This window comes from Nannobrachium achirus (assembly GCF_963921795.1).
Source record: "Nannobrachium achirus genome assembly, chromosome: 17".
Lineage (NCBI taxonomy): Eukaryota > Metazoa > Chordata > Actinopteri > Myctophiformes > Myctophidae > Nannobrachium > Nannobrachium achirus.
Window position 1 is genome coordinate 18,544,794 of NC_137824.1, and position 19,099 is coordinate 18,563,892.

At 41.7% G+C, this 19,099-nt stretch overlaps 1 protein-coding gene and 1 long non-coding RNA gene across 2 annotated transcripts in view; both read right to left on the reverse strand.

Annotated features, from left to right (window-relative positions):
* LOC308301613 overlaps positions 1-19,099 on the reverse strand; it is a 418,458-nt gene that overhangs the window by 162,288 nt on the left and 237,071 nt on the right. The window lies entirely within an intron of this gene.
* The window catches only part of zdhhc2 (zDHHC palmitoyltransferase 2), a gene marked incomplete at its 5' end in the record, with an annotated part of 28,856 nt that continues 20,174 nt past the window's right edge, over positions 10,418-19,099 (reverse strand). The window contains 6 exons of the mRNA XM_080745846.1: positions 10,418-10,484; positions 11,620-11,735; positions 12,399-12,494; positions 13,697-13,823; positions 14,680-14,812; positions 18,032-18,152. Coding sequence (XP_080601972.1) covers positions 10,444-10,484; positions 11,620-11,735; positions 12,399-12,494; positions 13,697-13,823; positions 14,680-14,812; positions 18,032-18,152 — 634 coding nt within the window. The 3' untranslated portion in view covers positions 10,418-10,443. The remainder of the gene's footprint in view (positions 10,485-11,619; positions 11,736-12,398; positions 12,495-13,696; positions 13,824-14,679; positions 14,813-18,031; positions 18,153-19,099) is intronic.

Genomic DNA, 19,099 nt, shown 5'->3' on the forward strand with positions numbered 1-19,099 from the left:
TGCAGAGGCCCTCATTGCGCGCTATGGAGAGAGATCTCTCTCTATAGCGCTGCTGCTGCTACTCAAAGATTTGCCATTTCAGATCATGACAAGTGACAAGCCAGTGTGGGCCAATTACACGAGTTATATTTAGTCGTTGTTGGGTGGAAACCTTGTGCGTCCAAAACCGTTTGTTTTGTATTTATCATTTTAAAAATGATTTAAACTAGTGAAAACAGCCGATCTACAAGCACACAACGCCTCGCACCGCGAGGCGTTGTGTGCTTGTAGATCTGCTGTTTTCACTACTTTTGTGCGACGGGCCGACGGCCTTGTATGATGAAGCAGGGCTTTGCTTTGCAAAAAAAATTACAAATTTGAAACTTGGGAGATACAAGGTTTCTGCCCGACAGTGACGATTTACTTTGTTGGCCGCCCAGCCCCCAAAATGGATATTATTTTTTAATTTTTTCCCAATGGCTGGCCTGGACCGGCCGTTCGGGAGTTGTCCCGCTTTTCCCAATGGCCAGCACGTCCCTGGTAACAACCGATACTGATGGTCATTTTGTGTTATTCGTTCCCGCTTTTGTGGTAGGAAAACAAATGAATCGCCGTTATAAAAGGCCAGTGTGCCAGGCCAGCCCTCTGGAGACCCAACAGTCTTTAGCTGGCAGTTTGACTTTGTGGACTATTATACCAGACATTATAGGCCACTGTGACTCAACCGCAGGACTGAGGACCACCACAGGGGTCCAAATCGGACCCTTATCAGTAGAAAGTTGGTAAAACAACCTACAGCAGTGGTCTTCAACGTTTTCAGGCCAAGGACCCCTTTGCTGAGAGAGATAGGTGAAGCAGGGACCCTCAGATTCCATATAGTTGCATTGTTTGACAGCACAATCATCAGTGTATTTTGGATTCATGTCAATTTATGTTTTCAGATATGTAACCACTTGAAACATCAATACTTAATAAACTTGACCTTTCACTCTGTAATTAGTCTGCTCTTTTCCCCCTCTATACCAAACTCTTTGCCCGAAAATAGCCGATCTACAAGCTCACAACGCCTCGTGCCGCGAGGCGTTGTGAGCTTGTAGATCTGCTATTTTTGGCTAAAGTTCTCAGGATATGGACGTTAGGGTTCAGGTGTTTAATATAAAAAAGGAGAAAAAAAAGGTTTCTATCACACAAAGATTTGGAGGACCCCCTGTAGTAACTCTGAGGACCCCCTAGGGGTCCCGGACCCCCTGTTGAAGACCCCTGACCTGCAGTATCTGTACACTCTCAGAGTTAAATGAGCACTATAGGGGATTTTAAAAGTGCAGTGTGGGGTTGAAGTAATAGCTCTAGTGATTCTCAAACTTTGTCATTTCAAGGACCCCCGGTTTGATATGCCCACAGACCCCCTTTTGATAGACATACATTATATCTGGGACCACACATCTATCTGTAACATCCTTAGTGTTAATTTAGAGAGTTTATTTATCCAAATGGACCCCCTGTGGGCCTCTAACTCTGACTCTGAGAGAGTGTACAAATGGAACGATTCCATGTGGTTAAGGGCTCCATTTGTTAGAGTTACAGGCCCATAGTAGGGGCCCATTTGGTTCCATTTGTAAACTATAACACTGGGGTCTTCAACTTTTTTAGGCCAAGGACCCCTTAGTTGAGAGAGAGATGAAGCAGGGACCCCCACAACCTGTTCATAGATTCCATATAGTTTCATCGTTTGACAGCACAATTATCAGTGTATTTTGGATTCATGTCAATTGGTGTTTTCAGATATTTAACGACTTGAACCATCAATACTTAATAAACTTGACCTTTCATTCTGTACTTAGTCTGCTCTTTTTCCCTTTTTAGCCGAAAATAGCCAATCTACAAGCTAGGCGCGAGGCGTTGTGAGCTTGTAGATCCGCTATTTTTGGCTAAAGTTCTCAGAATATGGACGCTAGGGTTCAAGTGGTTAATATAAAAAAGGAGAAAAAACTTTCTATCACTCAAAGATTTGGAGGACCCCCTGTAGTAACTCTGAGGACCCCCTAGGGGTCCCGGACCCCCTGTTGAAGACCCTTGCTATAACACTTTGGTTCTCAAAGTGATCCCGGGGTTCTCGCGTGAGGAGGGACTCCAGGGGTCTTTGACATGAAAACGTTTGCGAACCACTGATAAAACATTTTGCAGACCCGTGAGAGTCCATTTGGAAGATTCGGGGGGGGGGGCGGTCCCCAGACCGCTTGTTGAGAACCAGCGATGTAGGCTATACCAGACAGACACCGTTAGCAGCCGTCACACAGGAGCAGCTGTTAATTAACATGATTTAATTAACATGACTTCATTAACATGAATTAATTAACATCAAGGAGGAGCCCAGTGTGTCAATGTGACATATTAACCATAACGCCCTCCTCACACTCATGCAACATCAGCTTTCTGAGTCATTCAATAGAGCCCTTTATAAGTTCTGTAATTACAATGTGACTGTACAGTGTACACATTCCATGTCCAGGTTTTGGTGTTTACCACACTATGACCCAACGTTCAAGAGATATTTCAGTTTCAAACATGTTTTGGGTCATTTTAATGTCTGTCTATAACAGTGTTTCTCAACCACTGAGAAGGGTCAAATGTGCCCCTTGAAACTGCTTGAAAGCCAGTATTGTATTTATAATAAAAAAAAAAATGATTTAAACTAGTGAAAACAGCCAATCTACAAGCACACAACGCCTTGCACCGCGAGGCGTTGTGTGCTTGTAGATCTGCTGTTCTCACCACTGTTGTGCGACAGCCTTGTATGATGAAGCAGGGCTTTACTTTGCGAAGAAACGTACACATTTGAAACTTGGAGATACGAGGTTTCTTCCCGACAGTGACGATATTTACACCCCCGTATTATGTTGGTGTGCCCATGGATTCTTGGGACATGAAAAGTGTGCCCATACAGAAAAAAGGTTGAGAAACACTGGTCTATACCCAGTTTTTAAGTTGCATGATTCAGTATTTTGATAATTCCAGTTTAACCCTGATGAAAACACCTGTCCCATGGTTCCTGTTACTGATAGGCCTATTGTCCTTATGCGTGAGGGCGGGGGCTGTGTTTTGTTTTATTGCTTTATTTAATTTATCTTTTCAGAATTGTCTCCACCAGCCGAAGGCTTGGGGGAGAGTATGTTTTCGCCCCTGTCCGTCCGTCCGTCCGTGTGTGCATCCGTCCGTCCGTGCGTCCATGTGTCCTCCAGTTTGTTACCAGCTAATCTCCGGCGCCGTTGGCCTGGTCGCTGCCAAACTGAGCACACACACTCCCTGGATGCCAATTCAGAACCCACATTTGCAATGCATTTGCACATTTTCAATGCCCCACATTTTTCACATGGGCCTGTACTAGCGCCAAAGGGAGGCCAATTTGGCCAGTACTCCTACAGATTTTGTCCAAAAATCAGGCAAATCGGTAGACAGTATCTCTACAGTCATGTGATCGACATGGATCTGTCTGATTGTCCATATTCCATCCTGATTGGCTGATATTGGCTATCAAAGTTTGTAAGATTGGTCAGTTTTGAACAAAATGCCTCAAATCACGAACACATGTGCAATTTTTGTGAAATTGTGCACGCACATTTCCCACTATGGCCGAAGAAGAAATGCCACTTCAAGCTTTTCAAATCAGCCTCATGGTGGCGCTATAACAGGCCGCCTGGCCTGGTGGAGACCTGTGCTCGGAAGAGCACTGCTTCTAGTTTTGACATTTTCTCTATAGGAAGGGGCCTAATATCTGAAGAAAATGGATATCAAATCTAAATACTGATTCAAGCAACTTAAAAACTGACTGGGGTGAAACACAAAATGCCAGAGTAGACGTTAAATTGACCCCAAACATGTTTGAAAGAGAAATGACAACAAATTTCGCACGATCTTGACATCTTTTGTAATAGTCCTCACTGTGTGTGATGTCAGGGGTAGGCATGGGTTTCTGTAGCCCACCAGTGAGACACAGAGTGAGTAGACAGAAATGCTGCCATCTTATAACCAGTATAGGTGCAGTGGTTCTGAAATTGGGGTCCGGGGACCCCCCAAAGGGTCCTTGAGGGGGTTCCTGGGGGCTCCCAGCAAAATTGGTTCAAAATCCATTTAACCACTTTAAATCTTAAATCGAAATGTTATACAGTATGTCTAATATTTCCAGAAAACCTTGAAAACATTTGACGCATTTGTAATGTTTTGTTGTTGTTGTTGTTGTTATTTTACATTTTAACAACACAAATCTTATGGGGGTCCCTGGGCCCTGCCAACAACATATTTTGGGGTGGGGGTCCCTGTCCAAACATGTATTAATTTGGGAGTCCTTGCCACAAAGACGTTTGAGAACCTCTGCATTAGTGGACCAGTTATATGAATTGAAAATGGGCGACGTGTTCCTTTAAGCCTAATTCCACTTTACTTGGACAACGAATGCAGTGCCCCGTAAAATGACGTCACTTCAATCACGTCGATTCGCTATTCGCTCGTTTATATTAAAATACTTGAGTGCAAATGTTTTGGCGTTATTATTATCTGTGCCATGTAAGCTAAGAAACGCAACAAAAATAAAAGATTGGAAGATAAGTTGTGTCATTTCCACGCGTAGCTTGCTCATTCCAGCTCTTATTCCCCTCATTTGAACAATCACAAGAAATGATGACTGGAAGAAACAGCACACTGAGGAAAATACATGGTAAACACTTGTCACATTGCAACGCCACAGAGTGGAGCATTTAGGCCTAGAATTATTGAATGCTTTAACCAGTGAAAAATAGCAGATCTACAAGCTCACAGCGCGGCACCGAGTGCCGCGCTGCGAGCTTGTAGATCTGCTATTTTTGAAAAAGTCGTGAAAATGTGTGCAAATCTTTCAATATATGTATTTTCAAAGCGAACGTTTGTAACTCAAATTTTGCTTCTGGGTGGTCCCTGGAACTAAATATTTTGAGATGGGGGTTCGTGGCCAAATAAATATAATTTTGGGGGTCCTTCACATGAAAAGGTTTGAGAACCACTGACATAGTAGTCTCTCAAGAACAGACTAACTGAGCTCCAGTTGAAGTGAAAAGGACCTTTTCTTTGACGATGGCTGGCCAGATTGCTGACATGGAAACATAGGTTTTTCAAAAAAACCTTAGAAGGATTCAAAAGACACTTATAGAATCGGGTCAAAATTCAAATTTTCACGATTTTTCAAAAATAGCAGATCTACAAGCTCGCAGCGCGGCACTCGGTGCCGCGCTGTGAGCTTGTAGATTTGCTATTTTTCAATAGTTAAAGCATAAAATAATGATACACAATACTGTGTACCCGTTCTGAATGGGTTTTAATATACAAACTTAACAAAATATATAATGGTATATCGTTGCTGTCAGGCAGAAACCCATGTCTTTCGCCCCCATTTTGATCACAGAAATTCATCGAAAGTAGCATGTCGACTTGCTACTCTTTTTTTTTATCCTGAAAAGTAACTGTTTAACATAATGAGGTTTCCAACCGGCAGAGACGATACGATAAAATGAAACTAGAGGATTAATGGAATGCAATTTCAAAAAGCATCTCACATGATACAGTATGTGATTCATGTGCTAACAGTTGTCGCTTTCTACCAAATACAAAATGAAAAAAATAAAATAAAAATAGAATAATAATAAATAATAAAATAATAATAATAATAAAAGGCTAAAAGGTCAGAAAAAAAGGCAAAATGGTCGGGAAAAGGACATTTCCTCCTCAGGTTTGAAGTGGTTAAAGTGTGTGTGTGTGTGTGTGTGTGTGTGTGTGTGTGTGTGTGTGTGTGTGTGTGTGTGTGTGTGTGTGTGTGTGTGTGTGTGTGTGTGTGTGATGCCAGGAGACAGACTTCAGTATTGATTATGACATTAACCCATTAAGACCAGGAAAGCATGTATCATTTTAAGATTTGAGCAAAAAGAAAAACATTATTTTATACTTAGGCAAAAAGAAAACAAAAAAAAACAGATATACTAGCTTGTCAATTGTTGGTGCTGCGCTACGTGCTTGTAGATCTTGACAATGTGTGCAAATCTTTGAATTATATTCTTTTAAAGCAAACTCAAATCTTTGACATGAAAATGTTTAAGCAGCAAGATGTAGCATTGTAGCAACATAACGTTTTTCAGAGACAGAACATTTTGTAGTATCGGCCTCAGGTCTTAAAGGGGTTAAGGGGCCGTGTAGAAAGTGTTTTTTGTATATTTTTTTCTGAGCTGGCAGCTCCGCGACCGCGGTTTTCCCGGTGAACCTAAGCGCAACGGTGGGGGCCGATGGGCAAGGAGGGTCGCGAGCTTATGAGAAACAACTAAAATAAGACCTTAAAGGTGATACACCATGAAAATTCACTTTTCCTATTTTAAAACCTTTTTTTGGGGTCCCACTAGCACCTTCTATCCTCACAAAGTCCCATTTCAGACCGTTGTGTCTTTCTCTGGTTTTGGGAAGGTGGAGGTTAAAAGCATCCCACGGGTTCTCAAAACAGGCTGTCCAGATTTTCTTTAAAACCTGGCGAAAACAGTTGCTTGCATTAGTGAATAATTGTGGTTGTAAACAATAACACAGACAATCTAAATCCTTATTAGTCTTGTAGTGGGAAGAAGGGGTTATCATCATGGCCCCAAATAACTTTTAAATATCTTGCAATTGGCGACGAGTCTCTTACGAAATCGGCAAGAGTGCCTCTCAATACCTAAAGCTATATAACCTCTCCATCATCGGCAATAGTCAGTGGTGTGTGTTCCCCACACTCCCGCGCCCCCAGGGGCGTCACAAGGGGTAGGAAAGTGGGACTGAGTTACCAGGGCCCAAGGTGGAGGGGCCCTAGTAACTTTAGCTATTGAAAAATAGCAGATATACAAGCTCACAGCGCGGCACCGAGTGCCGCGCTGCGAGCTTGTAGATCTGCTATTTTTGAAAAGTCGTGAAAATGTGCGCAAATCTTTGAATATATGTATTTTTTAAGTGAACATTTGTAACTCAAATTTTGCTTCTGGGGGTTCCCTGGAACTAAATATTTTGAGATGGGGGGTCCTTCACATGAAAAAGTTTGAGCATCACTGACATTTTCAAGATTTTAACATTCATGGGGGGCCCGCAGTGAATCCTTGTACCCAGGGCCCAGAATTTGGTGTGGCGCCCCTGCGCGCCCCCACCGTTGCGCTTAGGTTCACCGGGAAAACCGCGGTCGCGGCAGCGCCCATGTCAGCCATGCATTCCTACGGTGAAGACGCGCTGGTGACCGATCCTCTTCCCATATAGCGGCCCTGGGCGCTTCAAGCAGACAAGAGTTCAACTTCGGGAGAGGAGCTGCTGTCCTGTGTCTGACAACAACCCGGTCATTTACGACCCGGCGTTGAATCCATCGCCACCACAACCCTCCAGAAGTCCACGTTCACATTGTTTTAAGCCAGGGGTCTGCAACGTTTTTCAGGCCGAGGAGGACCCCTTAGCAGAGAGACAGATGAAGCTACATATTGTATAAAATTGTGTTATCGATTTTTTTTTACAGCACTATCATTTAACCACTTAAACCCTCAATACTTAGTAAAACTTTCACTCTGTACTTGGTCTGCTCTTTTTTCCCCTAGATACACCAAGCTTAGTTTGCCGAAAATAGCAGATCTACAAGCTCACTGCTATTTTAGGCTAAAGTTCTCTTCAGAATAGGGATGCCAGGGTTCAAGTGGTTAATGTAAAAAAGAATAATCCTTTCACACAAATATTTGGCGCCTCTCCTGTCACTCTGTAACTCTGAGGACCCCCTAGGGGTCCCGGACCCCCTGTTGAAGACCTCTGAGCTAAGCTATTTGTGCTAATAATTAGGGCTGTGAATCTTCTGCTATGTTACGATTCAATTTGTCTCTCGAGGCCATGATTTGATTCGAAACGATTCTTGATTCAAAGATCGATTCTCGTTTTAAAAATGATTTTCCAATCAGTTTCATCTGTTTTCATTCAACGCAACTCGTATTGTTGTCATCTGGACTTTAACAACCAAGTATAGCCTAGTTATTCCCAACAGTTCAAAACATGATATAATACCAGAGAGAGGGTCGAATTCTTGGCTTTGATGGTATCTTAGATTAGGTGCTGTTTGATGCAGAGTGTTCAGAAACACAACATATTTGCCAGTTTCCCCTAAAGCCCTTGTATATATTATGTAGGGGTGTGCGATACGGTGATAATTATCGTTGAGACGATACAATGTCTCCACGATATTCCCTTTTCAGAGGTATTGTATATATCGTGATACAATTGAGGGAGCCTTGTAAAAGATCCTGCTTAATCGTTAATACAGAGATTCATTGCAGAATTCAATTTAAACCTGCATTTTGGTCTAAATCAGTAGTTCTCAAACTTTAAAATGTCAAGGTCTCCACTTAACTCTGACAGTATTTTTTTCACGTTGGTTTTTATCAGAGTTACATACTTGTAAAGTTCAATTTAGACCTCCCAAAAGGAACCCAGAGAGTCTAGTTTTTGTCAAGTAACATGAAAAATAACCATAAAAACCAACGTGAAAAAAGAATCGAGATAGAATTTTGTATCGTGATACAGCTTGGGAAAATATTGTGATATTGTATTTTTTCCATATCGCCCACCCCTAATATTATGACTGACGACATGTTTACTGTGATTATGGTAAAGTGTACATTTTCTTATCACACACACACACCATACAGTAAGAAGACCTGTAACTTCCACCAGCTGATCGGTTCAAGCGCTGTGGGCGTCAATAAACTCTGGACACGATGTCCAAAGAAAAGAAAACACTTTCTGTGGCCCCTAATATGATATGACATTAATATGACATGAATACTTCCATCTCCACAACACTCCTTACAGGCACGACTTGTAGATCTGCTGGAGGAAACAACAGCAGATTGTCATTATATGTACAACAATACAATGTATTGTCCTTGCCGTCGGGCAGAAACCTCTTATGTCCAGGGTTCCCACACATTTTTACCAATTCATTTCCAAAACTTTTCCAAAACTTTTCCAGAATAGTTAACCCAATTTCCAGGACTATATAACAATAATTCAGCTCAATAACAGGACACTTACTCCTATGCGCAATGCCCAAAGACAGGCTGTGACCCCCGAAATAATCATATTTTAACTGGGCACCCTGACGAGCACTAAGAGTTGAGGAATTGTGTATAACACGATTCTATTGTGAAAATAGCCGATCTACATGCTCACAACGCCTCGCGTTGCGAGGCGTCGTGAGCATGTAGATCGGCTATTTTCACAATTTCTGCCTCTAATATTTGACAATTTGGCCCATGTTTAATTTGTCATTTCAGAGGTATTAACAAAATCAATAACCAAAGACAATGTATAGCTATTTTTTCTAGGACCTTCCAGGACCCTTGATCAATTCCAAAACTTTTCCAGTACTGGAAAAATATTTTTCTAATTTCAAAATATTTCCAGGAATTTCATGACTGTGGGAACCCTGGGTGTAAAGCAGTGGTTCTCAACCTGTGCTTCGGGACCCCCAGGGGGGGCGCCAAATTATTTTGGGGGGTCCCCAGTTGATAAACATAATGTGAAACATTGTTTTATCACTCAACAATAAACAGACCAACATAAAGTGTAAGTGTATAGAGCATATCTGCACATTTCTACAGTGACAATTTAAGGACTTTTTAATGCCTCTTAAATGACAAATTAAACATTGGTCAAATTGTCAAATATTAGAGGCAGAAAGTTTGAAAATAGCAGGCCTTGTGAGCATGTAGATCTGCTATTTTCACAATAGAACAGTGTTATACAAAATGTAATGCTTCAACTCTTAGTGCTCGTCAGGGTGGGGAGATCCCTAGTTAAAATAAGATTATTTTAGTGGTTCTCAACCTGAAAAGGTTGAGAACCACTGGTGTAAAGTAACTAAAGTAAATGTACTGTACTTAAGTACAATGCTGATTATTTGTTTATTTTTTACTTTACTGGAGTATTTACAATTTTCAATACTTTGACTTCTACTCCACTACATTTCAGAGGCAAATGTTATACTTTTACTCCACTACAATAATTTGAAAACTTTGTTACTTTGTAGATTTTGATTATCATTACAAAACATACAATAACCACTTCAGCCCCATATACATTTTGGCCATTTGAAAATAGCTGATCTGCTATTTTCAAGAGATTTTTAGACATTTGAAAACTAATCCTAACCCTGAAATGAGACCTTCTGCAAAGTACACAAAAGTATCCAAAAGTAAGTAAGTAAGTACTTTTTTTTTTTTTTTTTTAATTATCCTGAAAAGTAACAGTTTAGTTTTGGACATAATGAGGTTTCCACCCGACAGAGACGATAAGTATGTTATGATATTATGTGGATGCTTCTGTTCGCATGACAATATAAAGCCACTTACTGTCTCTGTGTGCATACAGGGTGACGGCTTAGCAAAGTGGATGGGGCTACGCCTCGTTCTCTATGGTCATCACTGGATTGGATGTACCTGAACACAATAACACAATGAACAGTTTGATCCCGGGCTCCACCAGAGTTAAGTGCCTTTCAGACGGAACGCGGTCAGCGCGTCCAAGTAGTAGTAGTATTTCTTTTTCATTGAGAGGCGGGTGGTTACTTTGGCCGCGTTACTTTGGGGGCGGCGAGGCGAGCGGGCGCGTTCCCGTGAAATCCCTGTGCGCGTGCACGTTCGTGCATGTGCTCGCGGGCGGCGAGAGCTGGATTGAGGTCATCTTTATTTTCTCCACGCTTGCCGGCTGGCGCGCTGGAGGACAACAACAATGGCTGCTAAGCGTAATATCGCTCGGCGTTTACTCACGGGGAGATTGTGTTTGTGCCTCCACATGAGAGACCGCGGCGCGGTCCCCACTGATCCAAGCGGGAGCCAACGCGGCACCCGCGTTCTGTCTGAAAGGCGCTTTAGTGTCAAAGCTGAACCCCCTACAGCAGGGTTCTCCAATAGGCGGCCCGCAGGCCATTTGCGGCCCGCGGGGGGCTACTATCTGGCCCCCACCAACCCGAGTAATAATGGTGGTATAAGAGCAGCAACAACACTAGTATATCGTCGTTGTCGGGTGGAAACCTCGTATTTGTACAAATGTGTACGTTCTTTCGCAAAGTAAAGCTCTGCTTCATCATTCAAGGCCGTCTCACAAAAGTAGTGAAAACAGCAGATCTACAAGCACACAACGCCTCGCGGTGCAAGGCGTTGTGTGCTTGTAGATCAGCTGTTTTCACAAGTTTAAATCATTTTTAAAATGATAAATGCAAAACAAACGGTTTTGGATATACAAGATTTTCACCCGACAACGATGATATCTGAACTGTCGCCCCCTGCAATGCTGTGGCCCTCGGCTTGGTACCCTAGACATGATTCGGCCCTTGGGGAAAACTAATTGAGGAAACCCTGCCCTACAGTAATTGCTCCAGATGTACAGGTTGGTGCCTTGCATGATTTCCTCTGCTATCGGTGTGTGAATGGGTGAATGTAGGCTAATGCACAATCTATGTAAAGAGCCTTGGATATATATAAATACACCATATGGATGTACTTGAACAATAACACAATGAACTGAGTCCATATGGACGTACCTCAACAATAATGGTTTATCAACCCTACTCACCTTTCTTGTCCTTGTCCTCTCCACTGTCACTCTCTGTCCAGGAGGGGGTGCTAGTGAGCAGTCTGCTCTGTGATTCCCTCAAGGGTTTGGCTGGGAACTGGTGGGCCTCCACTGTGCTGGGAGAATCATCATCATCATCATCATCATCATCCGACAGAACACCAAACATTTACTTGTAACAGACTACGCGTGTATCATTATTGTATGCTTTAACTATTGAAAAATAGCAGATATACAAGCTCACAGCGCGGCACCGAGTGCCGCGCTGCGAGCTTGTAGATCTGCTATTTTTGAAAAACCGTGTAAATTAGAATTTTGACACGATTCTATAAGTGTCTTTTGAATCCTTCTAAGGCTTTTTGAAAAACCTCTGTTTCCATGTCAGCAATCTGGCCAGCCATCGTCAAAGAAAAGGTCCTTTTCACTTAACTGGAGCTCAGTTAGTCTGTTCTTGAGAGACTACTATGTCAGTGGTTCTCAAACCTTTTCATGTGAAGGACCCCCAAACTGATATTTATTTGGCCACGGACCCGCATCTCAAAATATTTAGTTCCAGGGACCACCCAGGAGCAAAATTTGAGTTACAAACGTTCGCTTTAAAAATACATATATTCAAAGATTTGCACACATTTTCATGTCTTTTTCAAAAAATAGCAGATCTACAAGCTCGCAGCGCGGCACTCGGTGCCGCGCTGTGAGCTTGTATATCTGCTGTTTTTCTATAGCTAAAGCATTCAATAATTCTAGGCCTAAATGGTGGTACTTCCTCCATGTCTCACCTCTTGCTAACAGGGTTGTGGTTGATGGGGGAGGATGATGGCTGTTCTGGGTCCTGGTTCACCAGGCAGGTGGGGAAGGAGCAGCCATCGCCCAGACTGCACAAACACGCATGGACACATACACGCTAGGGCATTAACAAAAAAGTCGATTGAGTCGACTTCATTACACAAGTCGACTCCCACCAGAGAAAGTTGAAAAAAAAGAAATCCTTTGTATTTTTTTCTATCATTATTTTTGCACCATGTGTGCGTCTGTACAGCATTCAAACAGTAGGATTGCTTATTGTCAAGGACGGAATGACCCAATATTACAGTGCTACATTACATTTGGTATAACATGGTTCTATTGTGAAAATAGCAGATCTACATGCTGCGTTGTGAGCATGGAGATCAGCTATTTTCACAATTTCTACCTCATTTGACAATTTGGACAATGTTTAATTTGTAATTTTAGAGGTATTAAAAAGTCCTTAAATTGGCACTTTAGAAATGTGAAGATACCCTCTATATACTTAAAACTTTATAAAATAATTGGGGGGGTCGTGTGTGATGTGATGACGTCATCAAACGATAAAGTCGACTTCAACTCAACTTTTTACTGAGTCGAGTCGAACGACTTTGCAAAAATCACAAGTCGTTAATGTCCTAATGCACGCACTCATAATTATATTACACTCCCCTTACCCGTTCAAAGATATGAGCTCCAAAATGATGTGCAGTGTGTGGGTTATGGGATGTGCACTGTGCACACAGTATATGAGGGATGGAAAGTAACTTTAACTGGTGCTTGCATGATGTAGGAGCATCAATGTAAGAAACCCGTTTCGTTTAATGGCTACAGAGATACTGTCCCCCCCCCCCCCCCCAGCCCGCCCGCCCACCCACCCGCCTGCACACACACCCGCCTGCCTGCACACACACACACACACACACACACACACACACACACACACACACACACACACACACAGAGCTGGTTAAACATTTTGCCTCATGCTAGATGCAGAATAGATGTGCCTCATGCTAGATGCAGAATAGATAGTAGATACACCATAAAAATGCTAATATACAGCATATGATTTGTGAAAGTGACAAACGGGCTTCACAGTTATGTCAGGTGTGTTCATATGCTAATGGTGATGCGATTTCAGATCAATTGCTCCAGCCACTGAGGAGAAACGCTGTTTCAGACAGACAGACAGACAGACAGACAGACACTCAGACATTAGCAAAATTATAGTATAGATGTGCATAAAGAGCGTTTCATCACAACATCAGAAGAGCAGAGGTAAGTCTACCTGGAGAAGACAGGAAGAGGCCAGTATCTGAGCTCGTCTCCAAACACCTGCCGGACGTTCTTACCGAGGCCCAGGCTGAAGCCGTTCTTATCGGTGCCGTGACGGAACACCGGCGAGCGCACCGCCTCTGTGGGGACACGTGACATGAGCCCAAGGACCCCTTAGCTTAGCGGAGAGAGAAATGAAGCAGGGACCCCCACCACGACACATTGTATATAAAATTGTGTAAACCTTTTAGATTTCATAGATAGCTTAATAGACTTGTTTGACACTGACAGGACTATCATGTTGATGTATATTTTCAGACTTAACCACTTAAAACCCTCAAAACTTAGTAAACCTTTCACTCTGTACTTTGCCTGCTCTTTTTACTGCTCTTTTAGCTTGTTCTTTTGTCTAGAGTTGTCCTAGGGTTCAAGTGAATGTAAAAAGATCACACAAAGATTTGGAAGCCCCCCCCGTTGAAGACCCCTGTTTCATATGGTTGCTGTCGGCAGAAATGTTGCACTTTACTATCTGCACATTTCAAAGTTTCACAGTTTCCCCTGTGATGAACTTAGTCGTTCAAGACCGTTGTGCAAAAGAAGCTAAAAAAAAAACCTAGCCAGAAGCTCACAACCTGTGGCATCGTGATGCATTTTTTATGTATTTTGCCAATTTTAAACTTAAAGGGATAGTTCACCCCCAAAATGAGTTTTTTCTATCGCTTATTCACCCCATGGATACTTGAATTCAAGCAGAGAAGCACAATGTCTGTTATGACTTGATCAGGGAATCAAACTCCTGACCTCCAAGTCTCAGGGTAGGCACCCTAACCACAAGGCCACTGAGCTGTTATTATTCTACACAAAGTCTGTTTCTCAAATTATTATATATACTTGTGGGGACGTTTGGTCCTCACAAGTATAGTAACACACACACACACACACACACACACACACACACACACACACACACACACACACACACACACACACACGTACCCAGAGTGGATCTGTTCTTGCAGACCAGCCAGCAGTGGTAGGCGAACAGCGACGCCAGGCTGACAGAGAACATGGAGGCAGCGAAGAACAGGAACATGATGTGGAACTTGGCCTGGGTGTCTGGCAGTTCGTTCTGTAACAAACCAATCAGCACACAGCTCGTTAATGATGCAGACAAAACCTCTAACCATTAAATGAAAAGCCAGTCCGCTACTTGTAACAACCTGGCTATATGGTCATCAACCTGGTCAATAACCATAGTCAGCATCATCTTGATACAAACCTTTTTGCTGTTCATTTGAATTCTAAAAAGTGGGTATTGCGTTCACATTTTTATCTTCTAAGCTAATGTAGCTCAAAAGGTAGATCAAAGGTTAAGTATACCAAAGGTTATTGGATCAAGGCTCAAACAAAACACAAAAACTCAAGCCAAGCAACTCAAAATGTAATCTCAAAAGCCTCAGTAAGATAGCTGATGAAATCAAATGTGTGATGGGGTAAAAGAAAAGAAAAATAAGAATACAATTCAAAAAATAAAAATGCCTCGATAGATTCACTATGAAATATAAATAGTATTAAATACACTTCTATGATTAATACAGAATGAAACATATGAATCTGCTAGATACATCCTCTCATGGCCAAGGTTCATTATGACGACTGCAATTTAGGTTGTTTAAAACCATCTTATTAGAACACCCATATTTCCACTTTCATTAACCGTAACCTCACTAAAACTAATGCTGTGAGGTGGGGAACATAGAGAGGGGAACATAGGGTGGACCCCCTAAAATGTGGGTTAAATATTACATTCCAGGTTATTTCTCCATGTCAGCATGGCTCAAGAGATAAGGCAAAGGTTTGAATGTAGAAGGTCTTGGGTTCAAACCCCATGATTGCCATTTTCACTGTCCATTTGAATTCTAAAAGGTGGGTTAAATATTACTTTCCTAATTGATTTCCTATGTCAGCATGGCTCAAGAGATAAGTAAAGGGTTTATGTATGGAAGGTTGGGGGTTCAAACCCCATGATCAACATTTTCACTGTCCATTTGAATTCTAAAAGGTGGGTTAAATATAACATTCCCGATTATCTCTCTGTGCCAGCGTGGCTCAAAAGATGAATCAAAGGTTCATATAACAAAGGTTGTGGGTTCAAACCTCAAACAAAACTAAAAGTCAACTCAAATAAAACAACTCAAAAAGCTGCAACAAACTAAAAGTCAACTCAAATAAAACAACTCAAAAAGCTCCAACAAAACCAAAAGTCAACTAAAAAAAAAAAAAAGAAATCAAACGCTTCGCTTCAATAAAATAATAAGTATAATAAAAGGTGAACAAAAAAACACCTTAAAAAAATCACAAAAAAAAAATGTATATAATGTAAACTTCCTAAACTCCTCCCCCTGGGGGCAGGCTTTATCTATGCTCCACCCTCTCCTACCGGAGCTAAAAGAGGGCGTGAAGAAGAGGTTGGGCCCCTCCCTCACCTACCAGAGCTAAAAGAGAGTGTGACGAGGGCGGTGGGCTGATTCCATGCTCTTTGCCTTAAAAAGACCAAAATTGAAGAGTTTCCAGTAGTGAGTTTCAAACCCACAACCTTCAGGTTGTGAGTCCTCTGCTTTACCACTGCACCACCAGGATTTTCACACTAATGATTAGTCGGAGGTTTTATTTAAAGTGAAAAGGATAGCCGACAGGTCAATAGATGAAAATCCACAGCAAACACCTCTACCCCTGACAGAGTGACTGAATCTACTAGATACACCCTCTTATGACCAGGGTTCATTATGACAACTGCAATTTGGGTTATTCTTTAAAACCATCTTATTAGAACACCCAGATTTACACGTTCATTGAAAGCACAATTTCTTAGTTTCAGATGATCAAGAAAGACTATAGCAGTTTCAACCAAGTTATTTTTTTTAAATGTTTTGTTTTGTTAAATCAAGTGCATTTGCGGTTTTCACTTTTGACTGTTGAATAAAAAAATATGACTATGTTTGCAACTAGTTTCTCATTGTGGTATTATAACCATAGCTTCATTGATTAGCTAAACTAAGTTTATTCAAGAAAACTTCTGAACTGCATTGCTTTGAGCTGGTCTAATAGATTACGTAAATTGAAAACTACCACTTCCATTTTATGTATTTATTGCAAAAAACACCAATTATTTAAACAAACAACTGATAGCTGTACTGCAAACAATTTAGCCTCACAAGAAAGTATGACATTTTTTTAGCATGACGTTGAGTGACATTTTTCATAGATTACTCCCATAAAACATAATAAACCCCTTTTAGTCAGGGTGTGACTAGTCAAGAGGCAGAGTAGGTCTAATAGACAATGTTTTTTTCCCACCAAACACAGGATCACAATAAGCGTAGGCATATATTGAGACCGCTTAATCGTAGCTACTGCTACTGAACACTGTGAAAGCATTTAAGTACTGGCAGAGAACTCATGAAACTGAGGGTTTAAATACTCACAGGGTTAACCAGACACAGGTGAACACAACTGACAATCAACACAGGGATTGGCTAAGAGACTAACAGGACACAGGTGGAGAAAACTAGCAAGCACAGGGAGGTGAGATAAGACTAACAGTAACAGAGTAGTAGACAAGGAAAAATAGGAACAATAATGCTTACAGAATGAAAGGAACACAAAAACAAAGTAAAACAACAGGACACACAATAATGCTACAAAATAAAACACAAGGATTTTTGACTAAAATGTTATATTACTCTACCAGATTGCGTCCAAACCTTAAGCAATACAGTACCCAATCTCTACAAACATATGATCTAATCCTGTCAGTGTGATCTTCCATGATATTGACTAATTTTAATGGTGATAGTTATTTTCCATGCTTCTGTGGAATCAGAGCTATGTCAGTGGTTTGTAAGCTCACGGTTTGCGGTTCTAGACCACATTTGTCTTTGGCGCCGTGCTAATCTTTTCTGTATCGTTCCAATTTTAGTACCACTTTACCTCATGGTTCCACCTCATATATAGGCCTAGTCTCAATAAAATATAGCCTCCCAAAAAGTACCGCCCCCTTCTCGAGGGGGTCCAATAGGAACTGGGCCCTGGTGTGACATCACAGCAGTCCCCTTTTCAGGAGAGAACTGTTTGGACACACTCACTCAGAAAATCACAGAAATGAAAACCAAGGCTTAAAGTTAATGTATTGTATTTTTTGGGGTACACTGGGAATAATAAAAATAAGACATTTTTGGGCATAAAACAACAAGGGCGGAATTCAAGTGTGACTCGCATCACGGCAAACACACTTCTTCTTTCTAGTCTATTCATGGAATTACTGAGAAAAACATCAGAGCCTGCTTACCGTCCAGAACATGATGAAGTACTGTAGGTCTGTAGCGGTGATGAACAGGCAGTAGACCAGTGAGTAGGCCAGGAACAGCATAAAGAACTTATAGTTAGAGAATCCTACGCAGTTGTTGACCCTGAAACCAGAAAAACAACAGGTCTTCAGCAGTGGTTGAAGAAGTACTCAGAAGTCGTTGTCGAGTGAAAACCCTCTATGTCCAAAACCGTTCGTTTTGCATCTATCATTTTAAAAATGATTTAAACCAGAGTCTTCTAATCAGAGAGTCCTGCCACTGCGGGGTCAGAAACAGCGCTGGTCACGTGGTTCATTGTCACTTTACACCTCATAGACTTCAATGCATTTTGTAAACTTCCGGTTCGCCGTTTGTCACTATACGCCAATACTGTAGATGTGTGCGTAGAAGACCTGGCCCCATGAAGTGAACGGGAGTGACGCAACTCTCCGTAGGTAGAAGGCTCTGATTTAAACTAGTGAAAACAGCCGATCTACAAGCACACAACGCCTCGCGGTTTTCACTACTTTTATGTGACGGCCTTGTATGATGAAGCAGCCAAGCAGGGCTTTGCTTTGCGAAAGAACGTTCACATTTGAAACTTGGAGATATGAGGTTTCCGCCCGTCGACGACGATATATACTGTATTAGTGCAGTGGCTTAGCGCACGTTTATGAGCGTACCGATACGGAGCGGATAAAAGCGCCAAATTATTTATGGGCCTTCTTTATGACCTACTGAAGGATTTTAGAAGGGTAAACAAACATACATATTCAAAATACCCCTATAGTGCACAAAAGTTATCTCGATCAAAAACAGGAAAAAACGCCTATACTAAAAGAGGGTTAATTCTTGCCATGTGTCCTCCTGCTGCTAGTTTTTACATCATACTTGCACAGGGTGTCTACAGGTAGTGTCTTGACATCCCAGAACAGCTAGAATGCCAATATTTGATTCCATTATGAATCATTTGGCTTTTAAATAAGGCCTCATTATAGGCGGAAATAGCAAAAAAAAATAGATGATGGATTTTGGATGATGATTCCAAACACAGCACATGAAGTATTATC